The 22,602-nt window shown below is 40.8% G+C and overlaps 1 protein-coding gene across 3 annotated transcripts in view; it reads right to left on the minus strand.

The window, feature by feature from the left end:
• The window catches only part of LOC126412638 (uncharacterized), a 96,030-nt gene that overhangs the window by 22,731 nt on the left and 50,697 nt on the right, over positions 1 to 22,602 (minus strand). For all 3 annotated transcript variants that reach the window (XM_050082318.1, XM_050082317.1, XM_050082319.1), the window contains exons 6-8: positions 22,126 to 22,325; positions 7,888 to 8,008; positions 7,462 to 7,791 (exon numbers count right to left, since the gene is read on the minus strand). In XM_050082318.1, coding sequence (XP_049938275.1) covers positions 7,462 to 7,791; positions 7,888 to 8,008; positions 22,126 to 22,325 — 651 coding nt within the window. The remainder of the gene's footprint in view (positions 1 to 7,461; positions 7,792 to 7,887; positions 8,009 to 22,125; positions 22,326 to 22,602) is intronic.

Raw genomic sequence — 22,602 nt, forward strand, 5'->3', positions numbered from 1 at the left:
TACAGTTTTTTGGACATATATTCAGAATGGATAACAACAGGCTAACCAAGTGGATATTCACATTACTCAATAGCTACAAATCCAAGCCAACATGGTTCATAGAGACTGAAAAGGGCATTGAAAATGCTGGAGTTACAATAGACACAATAGAAAACAGAACACATTTCAGAAAGGCAGTTCAAAAGGCAGAATTTCAGGAGAGAAAGAAAATAACTAGACGAAAGTGGACTCAAGAAGAAAGGGAACAACACTCTAAAAGGATGAAGGAAATTTGGAAACTGAAGAAATCTAATACAATGAAGAGTAGCCAAAGTTGATTCATCGTACCCTCCAAATGGGTTATTCGAAAGAAGAAGAAGAATAGAGGCAAACATTCCACATGGGAAAAATATATATAAAACACAAAGGTGCTTTAACTTACCAAACGGGAAAGTGCTGGTATGCTGATAGACACAATAAAATAAAAAAACATATAAACACACACACACACACACACACACACACACACACACACACACACACACACAAATATTCTATCTTTCGCAACCCATGGTTGCTTCATCAGGAAAGAGTGAAGGAGAGGGAAAGACGAAAGGATGTGGGTTTTAAGGGAGAGGGTAAGGAGTCATTCCAATCCTTAGGGGAAAAAAGGACAGGTATACGCACGCACACGCACACGCACACACACACATCCATCTGCACATATACAGACACAGGCAGACATATCTGCCTGTGTCTATATGTGCGGATGGACGTGTGTATGCGCACGCGCGAGAGTGTATACCTGTCCTTTTTCCCCCTAAGGTAAGTCTTTCTGCTCCTGGGATTGGAATGACTCCTTACCCTCTCCCTTAAAAACCACATCCTTTCATCTTTCCATCTCCTTCCCTCTTTCCTGATGAAGCAACCATGGGTTGCGAAAGCTTGAATATTTGTGTGTGTGTGTGTTTTTTATTTTATTGTGGCTATCAACATGCCAGCGCTTTCTCGTTTGGTAAGAGGTGTGTGTGTGTGTGTGTGTGTGTGTGTGTGTGTGTGTGTGTGCGCGCTCAGTGTAGACTGGGAATTGTTAGTAAAATATGGAAGTGATTGTATTTGTGTTGATGGGACGCATGGTCAAAACAGGTATGATTCTGAAGTTACCACGTTGCTACGATTGGATGATGTGTGGTAAGTATTTCTATATGTACTTGCCTCATTTCTAACCAGATGGTTAAATACATTTTTCAGCTATGTAAAATCAGAGAGTGGAAAAATTTGCCCCAACGTGCTCTACATCTACTCCCATACTCAAGCAAAACCACTCTGAAGTGCATGCCACATGGTATGTCCCATTGCATCAGTTATTGGGGTTTCTTCCCACTTGTTTCACATATTGAGTGCAGGAAGACTGATTAAATGCCTCCTGCATGCTGTAATTAATCTAATCTTATTCCCACAATCCTTATCTGATCAATAAGTAGGAGAATGTAGTGTATTCTGAGAGTTATCATTTAAATCTCATTCTTGAAACATTTTAAGTAGGCTTTCTGGGGATAATTTACCTCTATCTTCAAGAGTCTGCAGTTCAGTTTTTTCACCATCTCTGTGTGACACAGGTCAAACAAACCTGTGACCATTTCTGCTGCCCTTCTGTGTACATGTTTAATATCCCCCTGTTAGTCTTATCTACTAGGGGTCCCACACACTTTATCAGTATTCCAGGCTGGGTTGCATGAGTGATTTGTAAGCAATCTCCTTTGCAGACTGATGGCAGTTTTCCAATAAATTGAAGTCTATCACCTTGCTTACCCAGGAATGAGCCTATGTTGTCATTTCATTTCACATCCCTGTTAGTATGAGTTAGCTGATTCCAATTGTGACTTATTGATATTGTGCTGATAGGATACTAACTTTTTTTTTTTATTTTGTGAGGTGCATAGTTTTACATTTATGAACATTTAAAGGAAGTTGCCACTCTTAGCACCACTTTGAATCTTATCAAGATCTGACTGAATATTTATGCAGCTTCTTTCAAACAATACTTATTAGGTAATTGCACCATCTAATAAAAGTCTGAGGTTACTATTAATATAGTCTGCAAGGTCATTAATATACAACATGAACATCAAGGGTCCCAACACTCTTCCCTGAGGTACACCCAAAATTAGTTCTACAACTGATGATGACTCATTCAAAAATAACAAGCTGCGGCCTCCCTACAAAAAAATCCTCAACCCACTCACTCATAAATATTGCTTGATACTCCATATGATGCTACTTTTGACTATAACCATAGATGTGGTAGTCAAATGCTTTTCAGAAATCAAGAAATACTTATTACAATCGGTTTCAAATGTAGGCAAGATACATGGGTCTGTTTCATTTTGTAATATTTTATTGGTACTATTTTTGCCCTGTGACAATGGCAAATTATATACTACTGAAAACAACTACAATCACAATGTGTAAAATTTTTCTGCTAATTCATTGATAAGAATATTTACCATCCTGTTCCTCACGATTGATTAAAAAATATATAATAAATTGAGCATGTTTGTTTATACTCTCCAGTGGTCACTGCCTTGTAGAAGCACTGTCCATGTGCCCGGACGGGCTTGCGTGTCCACAAGATGCTGAGGGCTACGCTGGCAGTAGAACAGCTACTGACAGGGTCTTCCATGCTAGACAATCTTCAGCAGAACCTGATGGAGAGTGTACCACTACATCTAATCCCTCCCAAATTCAATCCCATAGTCCTTTCCAAATTCCCCAGAACCCCAACCTGAGGTATGACGCACGCCATGGCGAGAGATGTGTGGCACATGGGAAGATGAATTATTAATAAAGCCTCAGGGATACCGGGCAACCTCCCCGAGTGATAGCCTCACACTATGTGGGGTTCTATGGTGTTGACCGAATATACCCCCAATTGCCATGGGACCAAAATGGAGAACGTGAAACAATAAGAAACAAAATATGAGGGACATAATGAGACCTCAAACACTTAAACACCTGGGTTGAAACTGATGGAAGCTGTTTCCACAACTGGATCGGTTAATAGACTTGTCTGAGAAGAGGAAACTGTCTCGTAGCAGTTTCATCATGTCAGTTACTAAACATTCATCTGGAGCTCAGAGGGGTAAACTTCTCAATGAACAAAAACAGAAGGAAGGCAGACAATAGCCTCCTTAAAAAGAAAAAAATTGAGTGGATCTCCAAAAAAGACTGCCTCAAAGTGAAGGGGACAAACGGACATCTTCCACCTCTAAAGCAGAAAACAAGAAAAGAAGGGAGGGGGCCCAACACTCCCACTTATCAGGATAATTGTATCCAGAAAAAGCCAAGGCATGAATTGAGGAAACAGCCCAACAGTCTCATGTTTCAGGATAACAGTTATCTAACAGGGATATCCACTGCTCAACATGACCTCACAGCAAGTGGAGATTGTTCTGACGGCTTCCTTTGAAAAGATCGAGAAAAGTAATGGTCCAGGGCCAAAATTCAGGAGCATCTGTCTGTATGAAGGTGCTCTTGTGAGGGGATGGGAAGCGTGCACTAGCATAAGGAGAAAGTGCCCAAGATATCTCCGTGGGAGGAGGCGAAGTTGCTGGTCAAGACAGCGGCTGAGCTCTTCGAGACCACAAAGTTACCAATTTTGGTGCCAGAACTTCTTAAGGATACTCCTCCAAAGACTGTTCAGGAAAGTAAGGGTGCAGAACCAAAGATCTTGTCACAGTATTGGACAGTAATCAAACAGTAGGTTGTACTGGATGGCTAAACTATCGGGGTTGGAGTCAGTAAAATAGCCACGAGGGCAGTGCAAGAACAGGACCTGAGAGTGTACTTAGTTCTCGCAGGTTACCATTAGGGTATCAAAGATATCTGAAGTAACTATCGTGACAATATGGAAAATGTAAGTGTTGGAGATCAACCTGCAACACCATAAAGGAGCAACTACCAGCCTCAGTCATCTTCTGAGAAGATGGGAGGTAGACATGACCCTGATCCAGGAAGCCCATAACTATTTATATAAATGGAGTGTTTCAGGCCTCTGAGGGAACAGAGGTAAGCTGATTTATGCTAGAAATTAAGGAACTCCAGAAGATGTTTTTATGCAAAAACAGAATTCCATTCAGGTGATGCCGGACTTTTGTTCCAGGGACGTAGTGAGGATCAGAATGAAACAGCATGAGGAAAGTAGCAAGAGAGAAATTGTATTGGCCTCGGCATACCTTCCTTATGAGGTCAGTACTCCTACTTTCCAGAAAGGGAGAAGACTGCTTAACAGCTGCTGACAACATGAACAACTGCTGGCTGGTGGTGATGGCAGTGCCCGCAACCTGGTGTGGGGAAGCAGTGATGCGAACAGCAGAGCTGGTTACCTCCTTTAATGTTTATCCTAAGTATGGGCAGGGATCCTGTGTTCAAGAACATAAGAAGGGAAGAAGTAACTGACACAACTTTTAAGCCCATTCTGATGGATAGCTATGTAGAACTACAGCATGTGACACTGGAGAAACCCTTGTCTGCCATTCTGACCTCATTTAGAAAACTGCACAAATAAAAATGTACCTTGATGGAACAGGAATCTGGAACTCCAAAAGGAGGAGGTAAGAAGACTGTTCAACCTTGCAAGACTGAAAGGACAATGAGCAAAATATCGGAAGGCCTTTGGCAACTATCATCCTGGAAGGTATTCTGTGAGGAATTGGAAGGTACAGCTAATTGTGCCAGACTTCACAAAATCCTTACCAGACTACCAATTAATTTATGAAGTACTCTAGGAAAGAGCATACTCACTCTCAAGTGAGTATACAGGGACAATAGGATAGAGGCAGCAGTTTACAGATAATCAGAAGGAAAACTGAGGATCTCCATGAGAATATGTTGATTAACAAATAATAATAAAATACAATTCAGTGTTGGTGGGAATGTTTCAGACATTCAAGTCACCACTTCCAGTCCAGATGGAATCTTTCCAGCTCTACTGCAACAAGCAAGACAGCATTTAATTAGATTTCTATGCAGGCTGTTTACAGTTACCCTAGTGGCAGGAACCATTTCTCATTCTTGGAGGGCAGTGAAGCTTGTTTTCATTCTGAAACCAGGGAGAACAGATCATACCAAGGCTAAGGATATGATACAGATCTGTCTGTCCTTTCTTTTAAAGACATCAGAAAAACTGGTTAATATGCACACTAGAGAAACAAAGCTAACTGTGGCTCCTCTACATGTAAGTCACCAGGCATATCAACCAGGCTAATCATGTGAAACCGTACTTCACCAACTTGGGAAGGTGGAAAAGAACTACACTTTCAGGAAATTGCTCTCTGCAATCTTTCTGGATATCGAAGGGGCCTTTAGCAATGCAATCTTTGAATCCATGGTTAGAAATGCAGAAGACACAGCATAAAGACAATCACATGTAGGTGGATTAAGATAATGAAGATCATGTTGAGCAGAAAAAGGTAGGAACCATCATGATGAATGAGAAAACCAGAGGGCTCCAAAGGGAAGGGTTTTGTCTCCACTACTGTGGAACCTAGTGGCGAATGAACTAACTGAAGAGCTAAATACTAGAGACTGCTTTTCCCAAGGATATGCCAATGATTTAGTCATAGCAATACTTGTCAAATTTGCTAGTACTGATATAACACTGAACATTGTGAAAAACTGGTGCAGGAAAAAGGATCTAAGAGTCAGCCCCAAGAAAACTGTTGTACCATGCACAAGAAACAATATCCAGCACACGTACTAGAATCTTAAGCTTCTCAACAAAGCTCTACTGGAAACACGACAGTTGTGTGGCATAAACGGAAGTTGTTAGGCAGGTTTCTAATGTTTCTACATCTGAAAGCTAATGTCTTTTCAAATTTCTCACCAGTCACATAAGAGTGATGCCAGTAGGACCACAATGAGGATGCAGATCAGGTTTGCTTTAAATAAATGCTGTAACTGTCATGAGTATTAATTACCTTTGAGATTGAAAGTGGTGAGTTGATGTTAGTCAAGAATGCCTTTAAGGTGACAAAGGCATCATTGTCAACACCTCACAGAGTTTGAACAAGGTCATGCGATAGGGCTACAAGATGCTCACTGTTCCTTCTATGATGTTGCAGAAAGACTTTGCAGGAATGCAGCCACTGTACATGACAGCTGGCAGAAGTGGTCACAAGAATGCACAATCGCGAGAAGATTGGACTCCAGACAGCCATGTGGTGTACCTGAGAGGGAAGACCATGGTGTTCAGTATATGGCTCTGCCACATCGTACTGCATCTTACAACCTTTACAAGACCTGGACTGCTGTAATGGGCCAATATAATCCTTGATTAATGTGTGCTTGAGATGGTGGTCAAGTATAGAAATGAAACTGAAGGAATAAAATGAAAGATATAATTGTAAAGTATACCAAAGCTACAAAAGCACTGCAGTTTGTGACAGGAAGAGAAAATTTTTTTGACATTAGAGGAGTTCTTAAGATGGTACAGAGGGCTAACAGACTAAGGAGGTTGAAAGTTATTTCAAAAATGGCTATGTGGGGAGGCCATAAAAGTGTGCTTTGTGTTACATAGCAGTTCCATGTCTGAATACTATGAAGTATTTGTAGGCACTCTAGTAAAACTCTTACACTTTGCTGTTTCTCTTCAAAAAGATTACCCTTGAGTTGATAGGTGCATTCAGGCCCTGCATCGAACAAGGGACATGCTCTCTATAAGGGTCATAAGGTTGAGCAAGGAAGCATTAGCATCCAGATGCATTGCCTTAATAATTTGCAGCCTCAAAGCAGGTCTCAGTATTAAGAAGGTAAGTGGCAAGCAATACTATTTTTAAATCATATCCCATTTACAATGGCCATTAGAGACAGCACATGTGCTGGATATCCCATGTCCTGTCCAGCTGCAAGGTATGTGTACTTGTTTCCAACATTATAGTTATGTTTTGTCACTGTCTTAGTAAACATCTGTGAGTGGCTGTTTTAATAAATTACCAATTATTTCTACATGTATGCATGGACAGGTATATCTCTTCCTGCATAGATTTTATGGTGAAGTGCAACTAATGTTAACACAATTGCAAAGCACCTTGAAAACATTGTGGACCCTTTACAAGACAAAGCAAATCAAGAAGAAGCACTACAGCAATCATCAGTTGCCAGCACTTCAAATTGGGAGGCTGCATTATTCAGCAAAGGAGCAATGTTTCTAGTTATGATTGCAAATGTCAGCAAAGAAGTAAGGGTGCCTTTTATTATGGCATCATTAGACAAAATGGTACAGTAAACAACACGTTGGCCATTTACAGATTGGAAAGTAGTACAACTGCTTAACGATTTCAGTTAAAATTTGCTTTGTGACCCATCAGCCAGCTTAATGTTCATAAGACCACTGTGACGTTAATCCAATATGTAACAATATAAGACTGCTTCAGAAAATGGTTTGACATCTTACGCAGTTCTTACAATTAACCGGCAACTTACCATGTACTACTTGGCCAGTAACCACTGTTTTGTCAGCTTGAGTAAAATGGAGAGGCCCCACAGACAAGTTGTGACCTGTATGGGTCATGTAGAACTTGACACTGATTTTGCCTGACGGCATCTTTGTCAGTATCAAAGATGCTGGACAGGTTTGTTCAATTCTGTTTGATGCTTTCAATCTTTTGCCAAAACTTCTTGTCATGGCAGATCTTGAATGGTGGCAAATGTAGCACAAACAAGATCTCTTGCTGTCAACCATCCCTTCACCAGTTCTCTTTGTGAAGAAAACTTTCTCATCACCCTCCATCTTTAATTTCCACTGAAGAAACTCTGAAAATAAATCTAAGCTCAGTAACAAGTTCAAAACATAGCATGTATGTATTCATTTCGAAAATGATAGTGGATAGACATATTGTGTTTCCTTACGTTCCATTGTATCGAACTCCAGTTCTTTAGTTTCCATACTTATTCCATGCTCACATTCCAGGTGACCTCTTAGCTCTTCCCTGGTATGGCATATAAAAACACCACACTCCGTACATGACAGCTTCAAAATAATGAAAGAGATTACCTAATTAAATGGGGCCACCATTTCTGAACACACATGCACGGCAATGGCATTTCAGAAAGAAATGATTATGAAATAAAAATAAAAATATTACGTCTAATCAAGAAAATCCACTGACTAACAACACACAATATATATAAAATCTGAAACAATGTATTTATTGAGGGGTTAACTTGTGCTGAGAAATCATCATTTATAAAAAAATTTGAAATATTAAGTTTACTCTTAATTCACTTTGACACAGCTACATAGTTATGGTGCTCATTTAAAATGTCAGAAAACATATGAAAAACAGAAGCATGGGTGCAATCTCTCCTGTACGGCACGAAATATAAAATTATTCTGGGCCTCAGCAGTAAACAGGTAAGCAGTCAGTTAATACCCCAGATTTTAGCTTGCACGTGCCACTTACTACGGGACTCTAAAACACACTTTGTGCACATCTCAAAAAGCCTCATTGCCTGTGGGTAATTGGAAACAGTTCGCAGTACTGTCTGCTGGTAAATTGGGAGTAGTGAGAACTGTACTAATCTGATGCACCACGAAGAGCTGACATCAGATGATAAGTGGCAGTTCAACAGTCTAGGACCAGAGACTGGGTATGGGACTGGTCCTGAAAGTGCATGCAGCTTTACTGTATGGTTAAATATTCCAGAGGTAAAATAGTCCCACATTCAGATCTCCGGGCGGGGACTACTCAAGAGGACATCGTTATCAGGAGCAAGAAAACTGGCGTTCTACGGATCGGAGGGTGGAACGTCAGATCCCTTAATTGGGCAGGTATGTTAGAAAATTTAAAAAGGGAAATGGATAGTTTAAAGTTAGATATAGTGGGAATTAGTGAAGTTCGGTGGCAGGAAGAACAAGACTTTTGGTCAGGTGAATACAGGGTTATAAATACAAAATCAAATAGGGGTAATGCAGGAGTAGGTTTAATAATGAATTAAAAAATAGGGGTGCGGGTAAGCTACTACAAACAGCATAGTGAACGCATTATTGTGGCCAAGATAGACACGAAGCCCAAAGCCTACTACAGTAATACAAGTTTATATGCCAACTAGCTCCGCAGATGATGAAGAAATGGATGAAATGTATGATGAAATAAAAGAAATTATTCAGGTAGTGAAGGGAGATGAAAATTTAATAGTCATGGGTGACTGGAATTCGAGAGTAGGAAAAGGGAGAGAAGGAAACATAGTGGGTGAATATGGATTGAGGGAGAGAAATGAAAGAGGAAGCTGGCTGGTAGAATTTTGCACAAAGCATAACTTAATCATAGCTAACACTTGGTCCAAGAATCATAAAAGAAGGTTGTATACATGGAAGAATCCTGGAGATACTAGAAGGTATCAGATAGATTATATAATGGTAAGACAGAGATTTCGGAACCAGGTTTTAAATTGTAAGACATTTCCAGGGGCAGATGTGGACTCTGACCACAATCTATTGGTTATGAACTGTAGATTAAAACTGAAGAAACTGCAAAAAGGTGGGAATTTAAAAGATGGGACCAGGATAAACTGAAAGAACCAGAAGTTGTACAAAGTTTCAGGGAGAGCATAAGGGAACAATTGACAGGAATGGCGGAAAGAAATACAGTAGAAGAAGAATGAGTATCTTTGAGGGATGAAGTAATGAAGGCAGCAGAAGATCAAGTAGGTAAAAAGATGAGGGCTAGTAGGAATCCTTGAGTAACAGAAGAAATATTTAATTTAATTGATGAAAGGAGAAAATATAAAAACGCAGTAAATGAAGCAGGCAAAAAGGAATACAAACGTCTCAAAAATGAGATTGACAGGAAGTGCAATATGGATAAACAGGGATGGCTAGAGGACAAATGTAAAGATGTAGAGGATTATCTTACTAGAGGTAAGATAGATACTGCCTACAGGAAAATTAGAGAGACCTTTGGAGAAAAGAGAGCCACTTGTATGAATATCAAGAGCTCAGATGGAAACCCAGTTCTAAGCCAAGAAGGGAAAGCAGAAAGGTGGAAGGAGTATATAGAGGGTCTACAGAAGGGCGATGTACTTGAGGACAATATCATGGAAATGGATGAGGATGTAGATGAAGATGATATGGGAGATACGAAACTGCGTGAAGAGTTTGACAGAGCACTAAAAGACCTGAGTCGAAACAAGGCCCCGGGAGTAGACGACATTCCATTGGAACTACTGATGGCATTGGGAGAGCCAGTCCTGACAAAACTCTACCATCTGGTGAGCAAGATGTATGAGACAGCCGAAATACCCTCAGACTTCAAGAAGAATATAATAATTCCAATCCCAAAGAAAGCAGGTGTTGACAGATGTGAAAATTAACGAACTATCAGTTTAATAAGTCACAGCTGCAAAATACTAACGCGAATTCTTTACAGGCAAATGGCAAAACTGGTAGAAGCCGACCTCGGGGAAGATCAGTTTGGATTCCGCAGAAATGTTGGCACATGTGAGGCAGTACTGACCTTACGACTTATCTTAGAAAATAGATTAAGGAAAGGCAAACCTACATTTCTAGCATTTGTAGACTTAGAGAAAGCTTTTGACAATGTTGACTGGAATACTCTCTCTCAAATTCTAAAGGTGGCAGGGGTAAAATACAGGGAGCGAAAGGCTATTTACAATTTGTACAGAAACCAGATGGCAGTTATAAGAGTCGAGGGACTTCAAAGGGAAGCAAGGGAGTGAGACAGGGTTGTAGCCTATCCCTGATGCTATTCAATCTGTATATTGAACAAGCAGTAAAGGAAACAAAACAAAAGTTCGGAGTAGGTATTAAAATCCATGGAGAAGAAATAAAAACTTAAAAGGCTCGCCGATGACATTGTAATTCTGTCAGACGCAGCAAAGGACTTGGAAGAGCAGTTGAACGGAATGGACAGTGTCTTGAAAGGAGGATATAAGATGAACATCAACAAAAGCAAAACGAGGATAATGGAATGTAGTCGAATTAAGTCGGGTGATGCTGAGGGAATTAGATTAGGAAATGACACACTTAAAGTAGTAAAGGAGTTTTGCTATTTGGGGAGCAAAATAACTGATGATGGTCGAAGTAGAGAGGATATAAAATATAGACTGGCAATGGCAAGGAAAGCGTTTCTGAAGAAGAGAAATTTGTTAACATCGAGTATAGATTTAAGTGTCAGGAAGTCGTTTCTGAAAGTACGAGGGCCGTTCAGAAAGTAACCTCCGGTTGATTTAAAAAAATACTCCAAGTTAAATAAAAATATTTTAATACATACATCTTACAACTACATCTTTGCACTACTTTTCTACATAGTTTCCATAGCGATTGAGGCACTTATCGTATCTCTTCACAAGCTTTGAAATTCCTTCTGCATAAAAATCACCCGCTTGTGCCTGGAGCCAGCCTGTGACCGCATCTTTGAGCTCTTCGTCGTCATCAAACCGCTGTGACCCGAGCCATTTCTTCAAATGCATGAAGAGGTGATAATCAATTGGCGCCAGGTCTGGGCTGCTAGGTGGATGGTTGATAACGTCCCACTTGAAGGACTCAAGAAGGGCCGTTGTTCTGCAAGCAGAGTGAGGACGGGCGTTATCGTGCAAAAAAACGATACCGGAAGTTAGCATACCACGGCGTTTGTTCTGTATAGCCCGTCGTAACTTTTTTATTGTTTCACAGTACACGTCTTGATTAATGGTCGTACCACGGTCCATGAATTCAACCAACAACACCCCTTTGGCATCCCAAAACACCGTTGCCATCAGTTTTCTGGCAGAAAAATCTTGCGAGGCTTTTCTTGGTTTGGTAGGCGAATTTGAATGTGCCCACATCTTTGATTGTTCTTTTGTCTCAGGGTTCACGTACTTAATCCAGGTTTCGTCACCGGTCACGATTCTGTTTAACAATGGTTCTCCTTCGTCCTCATAACGTGACAGAAAGTCTAATGCAGAGGCCATTCTTTGAGTTTTGTGGTGGTCGGTAAGAATTTTGGGCACCCATCGTGCACAGAACTTACGGTAACCCAATCTTGCTGTCACTATCTCGTACAAGAGTCTTAGAAATCTGTGGAAAACCAGTAGACAACTCCGACATTGAGAAACGTCGATTTTCACGAACTTTTGCATCAACTGTCTGAACGAGTTCGTCAGTCATCAATGATGGTCTACCACTCCTCTCTTCATCATGAACGTTTTCTCGTCCACTTTTAAATAAACGTACCCATTCACGGACAACTCCTTCACTCATAACTCTTGGTCCGTACACGGCACAAAGCTCACGATGAATAGCTGCTGCAGAATATCCTTTGGCTGTAAAAAACCTTATGACAGCACGCACTTCACATTTGGCGGGGTTTTCTATTGCAGCACACATTTCAAACTGCCACAAAAACTAAACTAGCGCAGGTACGACGTTCACTCGACCACGGCTTGATGCCGACTGACCTGTTGAGTGCGTGAACGCACAGATGGCGTCGCTACTCCCCCCACAACCCGCACTGTGACCAATCGGAGGTTACTTTCTGAACCGCCCTCGTATTTGTATGGAATGTAGCCATGTATGGAAGTGAAACATGGACGATAAATAGTTTGGACAAGAAGAGAATAGAAGCTTTCGAAATGTGGTGCTACAGAAGAATGCTGAGGATTAGATGGGTAGATCACATAACTAATGAGGAGGTATTGAATAGAATTGGAGAGAAGAGGAGTTTGTGGCACAACTTGACAAGAGGAAGGGACCGGTTGGTAGGACATGTACTGAGGCATCAAGGGATCACAAATTTACATTGGAGGGCAGGGTGAAGGGTAAAAATCGTAGAGGGAAACCAAGAGATGAATACACTAAGCAGATTCAGAAGCATGTAGGTTGCAGTAAGTACTGGGAGATAAAGAAGCTTGCACAGGATAGAGTAGCATGGAGAGCTGCATCAAACCAGTCTCAGGACTGAAGCAATGACAACAACAACAACAACAACAACAACAACAACAATTTTTTTCCATTAGCTTCAATGGTGTCCACTAAATACTGTAATTCTTCTTCCCGGGTGGCGAGAAGGACCATGTCATCAGCAAACCTCAAACACCCTACTCTTCTTCCTCCAATTTCTACTCCTTTGTCGTCTAATGAGCATTGGTCAATCATATTTTCCAAGTAGAGGTTGAAAAGGGTAGGTGATGGACAGTATCCCTGTCTTACTCCTTTTCCTAATCCGATCCAGTTTCTACTTTCTCCTCTCACTTTAATTGAGGCTTTTTGATTAAGATATAATGAGTTTACAAGTCTTCTGGTTTTCCAGTCCTCTCTCTTTTCCCTCATTATAGTCACCAGCTTGTCCCAAGCCACAGTGTCAAATGCCTTTTCTAGATCGATGAAGCACATCTATAGGTCTCTTCCTTTTTCAATAAACCTTTCTCTTAAGATTCGTAGGAGCCCTATTGCAGCTCTGGTGCCCGTATTCCATCTAAAGCCAAACTACTACTCGCCAAGGTTCTCCTCCATTACTTTTTCAAGTCTCTTATTAATTATTCTTAACATCACTTTGGCTGCATGTGAAATGAGGCTGATTGTCCTGTGCTCACTGCATTTCTTGGTTCCTTGTTTTTTCAGTAATGGAATCATTACTGTTGTCAGAAAGTCCTCCAGCCATTCACCACCGTCATATATTTTATTACATAACCTCAATTTTTCTCTTATTCCATCTGGGTTGAAGTATTTTAATATTTGTACCGGTACCGTATCTGTACCTACTGCTTTGCCGTTTTTCATTACAGCTATGGCAGACTTCACTTCTTCCATTATGATGGTTGGTCTTTTCTCTTCTTCACTTACACTGTTGAGTGATTCAAGTTCTAGAGTTTCTCGTCTGTGATCATTCTTCCCATCCCTGAAGGACATCATCACGATCTTTGTACACTACCTCTTCATCTTTACTCAAAACGTCCATAGCAGCACTTTCTGCTCTGTTTTGATCCCATGACATAGTCTTTACTCTGTTGTATAGTAAGTCATATCTTCCCTTCCTGTCCAGATCCTCTTTTAGCCTTTTTTCCTAGCCTGTTCTGTTTCTCTTCAGAGTTCATTATTTAGCCTTTGGTACATCTTTCTTGCATCTTCAATGTTCTTGTTTTTAAATTTTCTTCTCTCCTGCATCTTGGAAATCATTTCTTGTGTTACCCATGGTTTTTTTTGCCCTTTTCCCTTTTACATACCCTATATTTTGCTGTCCTGCTTCAATGATTCCTTCTTTCAGCATATTCCAGTACTCATTGGCATTATCAGGTGGTTCTTTGTCTCGTAATGTGTTTAGAAACTTATACAACAGCATTTCTGTAATTTGTTCTTTGTGGGATCTTATCTTCTCTAGATCCCACTTCTTCACCATGGTCGCCTTCTTCAGTTTTTTCATTCTTATTTCTATTTCTGCCATAAATAAGTTGTGGTCACTATTAATATCTGCAGCTGGTAATGTGTGTACCTTCTTGATTCCATTCCTGTATCTTTCTTCTACCAGCATAAAATTGATTTGGTTTCTGTATTTATTCCCTGGTGATTTCCAAGTGCAGAGCCTCTTCATGTGTTCTTGAACTATGTATTTGGCACTATCCGGTCCCTTTCCCTGCAGAAGTCAATTAGCCATTCACCTCTATCATTTCTCTTTCCAAGACCATGACTGCCTACTATGTTTCCCTCTCCCCCTTTTCCCCACAATGGCATTCCAGTCTACCATTACTATTTTGCAGCATTTTTTATCTTCATCCATTATTCTCTCTATTACATTGTACATTTCCTCTACAATTTGGTCATAATGTTCTGAAGTTGGCATATACACCTGGACAATCAGTAAATCTTTTTGTGCTCTTTTCAGCCTTACACCACACATTTAGCCAATTCCTTTATCATAATCATTCCTACTCCATTCATTCCTTTTACTTCTCCTCCTGAGTAGTACAATACACATTCATCTGACTGTAACTCTCCACATCCATACCACCTTACCTCAGCAACTCCTACGAGGTCCACATGATTCTTTTCCAACCCTCTTTTAAGGTTTTCTAGTTTTCCTGCTTGTTGCAGAGTTCTAACATTCCAGGTATCAATTCTCATTTTGATTTTTTGCCTCATTTCAAGTCGTCCCTCCAGGAGATCCCTATGGGTAAGGTACTTCAAAATGTTCAGTGCTTTTTGGGCCATTGCCTTTAGGTCTTTCAGCTGTGGAATTCACAACAATGTGGAGTCAAAACTGAGGCCCAAGAAGTGCAGAGTGTTTAAAAGAGAGGCTGGTGTTCCACGTACACAATTCAGGTACATTAAAAATATGACGAGAATGATTAACACACACACACACACACACACACACACACACACACACACACACACACACACACACCTCTCGGCAGAAAATGTAAAACAAGTTGTTGTGACTCGCCGATCATTCAAAGTGCCACCGCGCAATTACGCGCGTCCTCTACGTGCGGCGCTGTCTGCCAGCCATGCAGCAGCTGTGCCACCTAAGCGGCCAGCCGAGCAGCGGCCGCTATACTGGGACTCACTGCTCATTCGAATTCTAACGTGTACACGTCTTGCTTGTCAACTTACTCTGTGACTCATATGTGTTGTGTCATTCTGAAATATATGTGTTAAACTTGACCTTAAAACACAAGTGTTTGTAGTCCACTCCTCCAACCTCTTCACTGTTAAGTTGCAGCTGATGAGTTGCTGTCGCAGTACTTGAGGAGGAACAGAAAACTGTTAAATCGTCCACAAATAAGGATCATAGCACTGGGCTCCTTACCATAGACATGACATGGTTTATAGCTGTGGCAAACGGGGGACGTTTACAACACTGCCCTCAGAAACATCATTCTCCTGTACAAACCAATTTGACAGCATGTCACGAGCTTGGTACCAAAAACAGTGCTTTGATAGGAAAGACCAAATGGAGATGGGGAGACGGTCACGACGTCCCGTTGGTGGAGCTGCCCTAGAACAGTTGTTGCCCAACATTTCCTCTGAAGGAACACTGTGAGGATCTTGGTACGTTGATGGAACATCTTATTTATTTTGAAGATTAATAAAATTTTTAAAAAATGAGAAAAATTTATTTTATTGAGCAATTACTTCAATTTTAAATCACAGCTAGTCACAAAGAAATCACAATAAAATTTTGAAAAAAAAAAATATCTCCAAAAAATTAATAGTAATAATAATAATAATAATAATAATAATAATAATAATGAAAACGCATGTTATTAATAATTTTTGTGGAGCAATGATTCACTTCCCATGGAACACAAGTGTTCCGTGGAACAGTTTGAGAAAGCCTGCCCTGGAATACTACGTCTCCGAGTAGAGTTATATACCTTGCTGATGTCAAAGAGTATACCTATACAATGCTGTTTACAAAGGAAAGCCTGCTGGATAGCTGCCTCCAGCTGGGTCAGGTTGTCAACAGTGGATCAAATCTCCTGAATCCACCTGTGACTTAGGAGCTGCCTGGTCTCTAACATACAGATCTGACAATGGTTAACCATTAGCACCAAGGTCTTTCCCAAACAGGTTATTAAGACGATGCTCTGGTAACTACTGCGACACGTTTTGCCCTTTCCTGCTTTGGGAACAGGTATCAAAATTGCCTCCCTGAATGAGCTGGGAAAGTGGCCTGTCCGTCATAATGAATAACAACATTGTGTGAGGACTTCCTTTGACACTGGTTTCAAGTTCCACAGCATGTCCAGTTATGGCTAGGTGCAGTAAAACAAACCACAGACAGTGGTGAATCCAGCTCCCATACACAGAATGGGCAGTTGTAGGACTCTGAATTGATGGATCTGAATTCCAACTCACCCCTTTCCATTTGGCACAGTAAAGATAGAACACTAGGTCCTTGCTGGCAGTGGAAGTAGCCATTGCAAAATGCTCTACCATTGTTCGCATAATGTCTCCAGATGTTGTTTGGATACACCCATTTTTCAACCATGCCACTATAGGCTACCAACTGTCTTTACTGGACATCCTCCTGATGGCTTCCCATGCTGTAGCGAAATAAACGGAACAGTTGATAGAGTCCAAAAACACTTGCCATGACCTCTTGTTTGCTCTTCTTGATGAAGTGTCAAACCTTGGCCCTTGTTAAGTGAAAGGCTGCGAGATTTTCCTCCGTTGGGCGGCGGTTAAACCATCGCAGAGCCACACGCCTTACCCAGATTACTCAACAGCACTCACTCATAAGCCCACTATTCGACAGGTAGCCTCCTAGAATGACAAGAGAGGACATTAGGATGGAAAAGTCAGTGCTTTGGCAGATTACTTGTGTGATACAGTCCATCCATTCCTCAATGCTTTCATGAAGTGTTTGGATGCACAGCACCCAACTGGCCCTACTGATCATCATCATGGTGACATTTTTTCTGTGAGAGCTCCATCCAGTAGGTGAAAACAGAGTGGAAAGTTGTCACTGGAATAAAGGTCACCAGTGACTTCCCACTGTACAGAGTCTGCAGGGGCTAGAGAGCATACAGAGAGGTTGATGGCTGAGAACAACCCAGTAGCAGCAAAGAAATGAGAGAGTGCTTGTGTTGAGGATGCACAACTTATGTGACACAATGAGGCTCACCAAAACCTGACTCCTAGGGCAAGTAGAGGTCAAGCCGCACAACAGGTGATGGACATTGAAGCCTTCCTGTAGGAGAAATCGTCGGAGCTGTTCTACAAAATCCATGAGAAACTCAGTCTTATCACATCTTGTGAAGCAGTGATCCTCTGACACACAAACTTGAACTGCAACTGCTTGCAGATCAGTGGCCACGGGGAGAGCAGACAGTGGTGTGCATTATTGACAAATACAGTAATCCCTCTCTTTGCCCTATCCCTAGTGGGGTCATCTTCGCAATGGAGGACATAGTCCCTTAGAACATGGGTATCAGATGCTTTAAACAAAAGTGCAGGGGCATTCCTGTGCAAGGAGTTTCCACGTGTACTGAACCCATCAATGTTCCACTGCACTATGGAAGCCATTTATCATGGGGGTTGCACTTTCACCTGGTTTTTTCCGCCATGGAGGAGACCCATAGTGGATGGAGACTCAGTCTTAGGGTGCAATGAGTGCCCCAAGCTGACATCAACATCCATCAGCTCTGACGATGATGATAATGATGTCATCAGTGTCAATGTCACTCTCTCTGAGGTCTCTCACAATTCATCATCATCAAACTGCTTCCTTCCTGACTCCATCAGTGGCTGATTCTTTGCTTTTGGCTGATTTTTTTTTTTTTTTTTTTGCTTGGGGAAGCTTCAGAGCCAAATCACACAAGTGGTGGTGGTGGTGGTGGTGGTGGTGGTACCACTACATGGTGGACTGGACTGAACCTTAAGAGGGGCAAGAAGCTCCACAGACTTTTCTGATATTCTGTCAGGAAGCATGGGTTTTGAAGTAACTGCAGCAGCACAAGTGCATTGACAAATGCAAGTACTAGTGCTAGTGCTAACATTAGTAACTTCAGTTTAGGTTGCAGCATTAGTCTCCTGAACTGGCTGTTTAAGAAAAGGAGCAAAGGAGGTAGTGAAAATGGGTTTTCTGGCCTCATCATACAGGATGCGCTTCACAGTTATAAGCTGTTCTATTTTCCTTTCTACAACACATACACTGCAGTCCCTACCCCAGACAGGATGATCCGCAGAGCATTCACACACATCAGAAGGAGGTGAACAAGCAAATCCGTTAGCAACCTTACCACATTTGCCACAAGTGACTTCTCCTTTATGTCCAACAGTAGTATGCCCAAAGCTCTGGTATTTGAAAGAGCGCATTTGGTTGGGGACATCAGACCAGATGCTTATGCAAAGGAAACCTGCCTTGATGCATTCTGGGTATTTTGTGCTGTTAAAAGCAAATATAAGTGAGTCTCAATTAACCAGTTTGCCATCCATCCTTTTCATTACATTTTAGACACCCACAGTGGCTTCTTTGGTCCATTCAGCTTATGTTTGGGAATGTCGACCAGATCCCTGCACGCTACAATACTTTTGCTGTAGTTCAGAGTAGTATGGAGCTCAGTCTCACTGGCATATTCCTTGGCTTTTTGCAGGTTTGTCACTTGTTGGGAACTTGGGATTTCAACCAACAATATCCCATTTCACACCTGTTTCACAAATTTTAAATAATGTGCCTGCAATCCACCCTAAAGCTTTTTCAAAATAAAATGGTGATACTTTTACAAAGCTGCTCTCTTTCCTTATTCTGACTAGCAACATGCATTCTGTTACAATATACACAAAAAATATGAAATGTTCCTGAGTCTAGAGGATTGGTTACATGAACCCCTCTTGTCAGATTGAGTGTTAGTACCTACCTGCAGCCCACCCATTCCCCTGGAAGGAGGAGGAGAAAATTTAGAGGTTTCCATCTTGGACCCATGAGCAGCTCGGGATATAAAGGTCCACTCAGACAGAGCCCTGCTTACCAGAATAAGCCTCGTACAAACTGAAGTTCAACAGTTTCCACAGAGGTTGCCCACTAATGACTGCTCTACCTTAACAGCCCTGCATCTCATCGGCATGCAGCACACCTTGAGATTGAGGTTTTTTTTTATCAGGGTGTACACATGGACAAGAAAAAAAAAATTCCCAGATTTTTTTCTGGGTTTCACAGTTAAAAATACACTTCCTCCTGGGTGAAAATACACTTTTTCCATGTTAAGTAACACTACACTTTTCCTCCAACATGTATACTGCATATTGTTGTATTATGAAAGCATAAATATGAATTCCATCAAACACCGCATGTTATTTCCAAAGCATTGAAATCAAGATTGTAAGCCAGTCGTAGCTCATGTCACATGATCTCGGCAGCGGATATTCAGAGCGAAGGACATATGATGTAGTTAGGCAATAGCAATATCATTGTTAAGCAGTGCGTGCACACAAATAGGAAAAGTTAATGGTTTAAATTAATATACATAGTGTTGCTATGAGAAAATCAAAGCTTTCATGTATAATATTGGTCTCTAAGATTAATAAGCTGTAACAGAAGCTAAGCTTTCACATATAATGTTGATCTTTTTGCATATGTAACACTTTAAGATACATCACACAAATGTTAGAGTAAAATTTTTAATAACGACATAAATGTCTGATCTTCTGGGCTCGAAATTTTTCCAAATGGTCATCCTCAAATAGTTGATTTTTAAATGAGAGTCAAATGCTCTGTGATTTAAGAAATTCATGGTACATTCTCGCACACAGTTCATCTTGCATAAACGGACATTTACTTTGAAAGTAACGCTTTTCAAACAACTGCAATATTTTCCCACAACCTGTTAGAGAAATAGATCTGTTTCAGCAGTTGCCAAAGAGCGCCAGATAACAGGCGTCACCATGCTTGTGCAACTACGATGATGTAGGAAGCTTGTATGTTCATATGTGTAAAACAGTAAAAGATCTTACATTCTGTCATAAACGAAATACTCCAGAGTATTGGAATTTTGTGAACCATACTAAAATGATAATTCGGTTTCAAATGCACATTCGTATGTCCAGATTCGGATGTAAATTTTCTTGGAGTACCATTAATGTATTACCTCATGTTTGGTTCTTTATTATGGCATAACCCCATACGTGGTAGAAGGTGAAAACATGCACCTTTGAAATGTAGCAAACAGGTGAAACTAGTCAATAGTGTGGAATTAAACACTTCGTTTCAAATAAATTGACTACCTCAACGGAAAAGATTAATAAATGCCACATTTCTTTAGGAAACTGACAAAGGTAACTTCATTGTTCTGTAAGGCATTTAATGCTTGACTGTCAGAAAGGTGGAAATAAAATAAAATCTGTAACCAATAATATATTTTATCCTTCCGTAATTATGTGAATGTATTTTAATTGACTTGATAGCTCCCGGCCACAGAAATCCGTTTTGTTTTCATTTGACGTGAGAGCAATAAATGGAAAGGAATCACTAAACATTAACATGGGTCATGTGGAGACTATCCAACTCCCCTCTACAGCTCAGACTGCTCTTGCATCAGCCCCGGATCAACAATATTTCTGAACTGCAGCAATACTGGATAGTGTACGCCAGTAAAATTTTTATGGGTTGCATCTTGCTGCTTGCCGCTACTGCTCATACAGCTAACAGTCAAATTCTGTAGCCAGAAGTGGGAGAAGGTACTACACAAGGACGACTCAACTGAGGATGCACATGAGCCCACTCGCAACCACTCAAACGAATCTAATATAAACAGTTGTGACGTCGCGCTCATTGGAGGTTCAAATGGCTCTAAGCACTATGGGACTTAACATCTGAGGTCATCAGTCCCCTGGACTTAGAACTACATAAACCTAACTAACCTAAGAACCTAAGGACATCACACACATCCAAGCCCGAGGCAGGATTCGAATCTGCGACCAAAGCAGCAGTGCGGTACCAGACTGAAGCGCCTAGAACTGCTTTGCCACAGCGGCTGGCCTCATTGGAGGCAATTCGTTGATATGAAGCACTGCACAGTCTTCCTAAAGCCTTTGACACGTTTTGCTGTTGGCAGGTGCTTGTATGAGCACTGTATTTTGTTGTGTATGGTGCATTTCCTTTGTTTTTTTTCTTACCTTTTCCCCTCTCATTCATGTTTTATTGCTGCAGTATTATTTTGCAGTAGCCGGACACAGTAATATGCTTCGTCAGAGTATTGTTTCATAACAGTCAAAATTACAAAAAATTGAATGAAAACTAAAACCAAACAAAAAATTTTCCTGGAATTCTAAAAAAAATCCCAGGTTTTTCACAGATCTACCGGTTGTCCCAGGTCAAATGCACCCTGTGTATAGAGGTTTTTACCATCCTCACGATCTGGGCGGTAAAACCAAGATCCCCATTTCCTGTGACACATAGTGTTCTGCTGTTGCACCACGCAGTACTTGCTGAAGCATGCCCAGAGCTTATAGTGATGGAGGACTGGCAGCTCTAACAAGTCCCCAGGTCATGAACATCTGGTCACCAGGCACATACCCAGCAAATGAATGCTGAGCCAGAGCAAATTTGTCACAAACATATGGAATTGAAGTATTATTTTAGAAGGAAATTGTTAATACTTTACACCGAAACTGAAAAATTTCTATGTATAGTGATATATTTTACTTACTTTTTGAGGAGCAGGTATGTGCATGTTCTTGTGATGATCGAGGGTAGCAACAGTCAAAAATTTATTATCATGCAAGTCCCATGTTTCTTTACCCTTATTTAAATTTATGTCCATGTTGTGGAATGCTCTCAAATGTGTGTATAAGTCCGTCCTTAATGTAAAACTGGTACCACATTTTTCGCACATATTTCCACAAAAATCTGAAATAAAATACGCAAGTACAAAATTGTTAATAGTCTTGTACAGGTGGCAACTAGTTATTGATACAAAAACTACATGTTGAAAACATGAACTTGCTGACGACCTCAAATTCTTTCTAGAAAATGTACACTTTCAGATAATTGTGATCGAATCCTTAACCATGTCTTGTAAATTCGGTTGTCAGGACCGAGAGTGCACCCCACAGCTGAATGCTTGTTGTACTGTATTCATTTTAGTTGCTTGTTGCATCTGTCTGACAAACCAGTGGAAAGCAAA

The sequence above is a fragment of the Schistocerca serialis genome, chromosome 7 (genome assembly GCF_023864345.2).
Source record: "Schistocerca serialis cubense isolate TAMUIC-IGC-003099 chromosome 7, iqSchSeri2.2, whole genome shotgun sequence".
NCBI lineage: Eukaryota > Metazoa > Arthropoda > Insecta > Orthoptera > Acrididae > Schistocerca > Schistocerca serialis.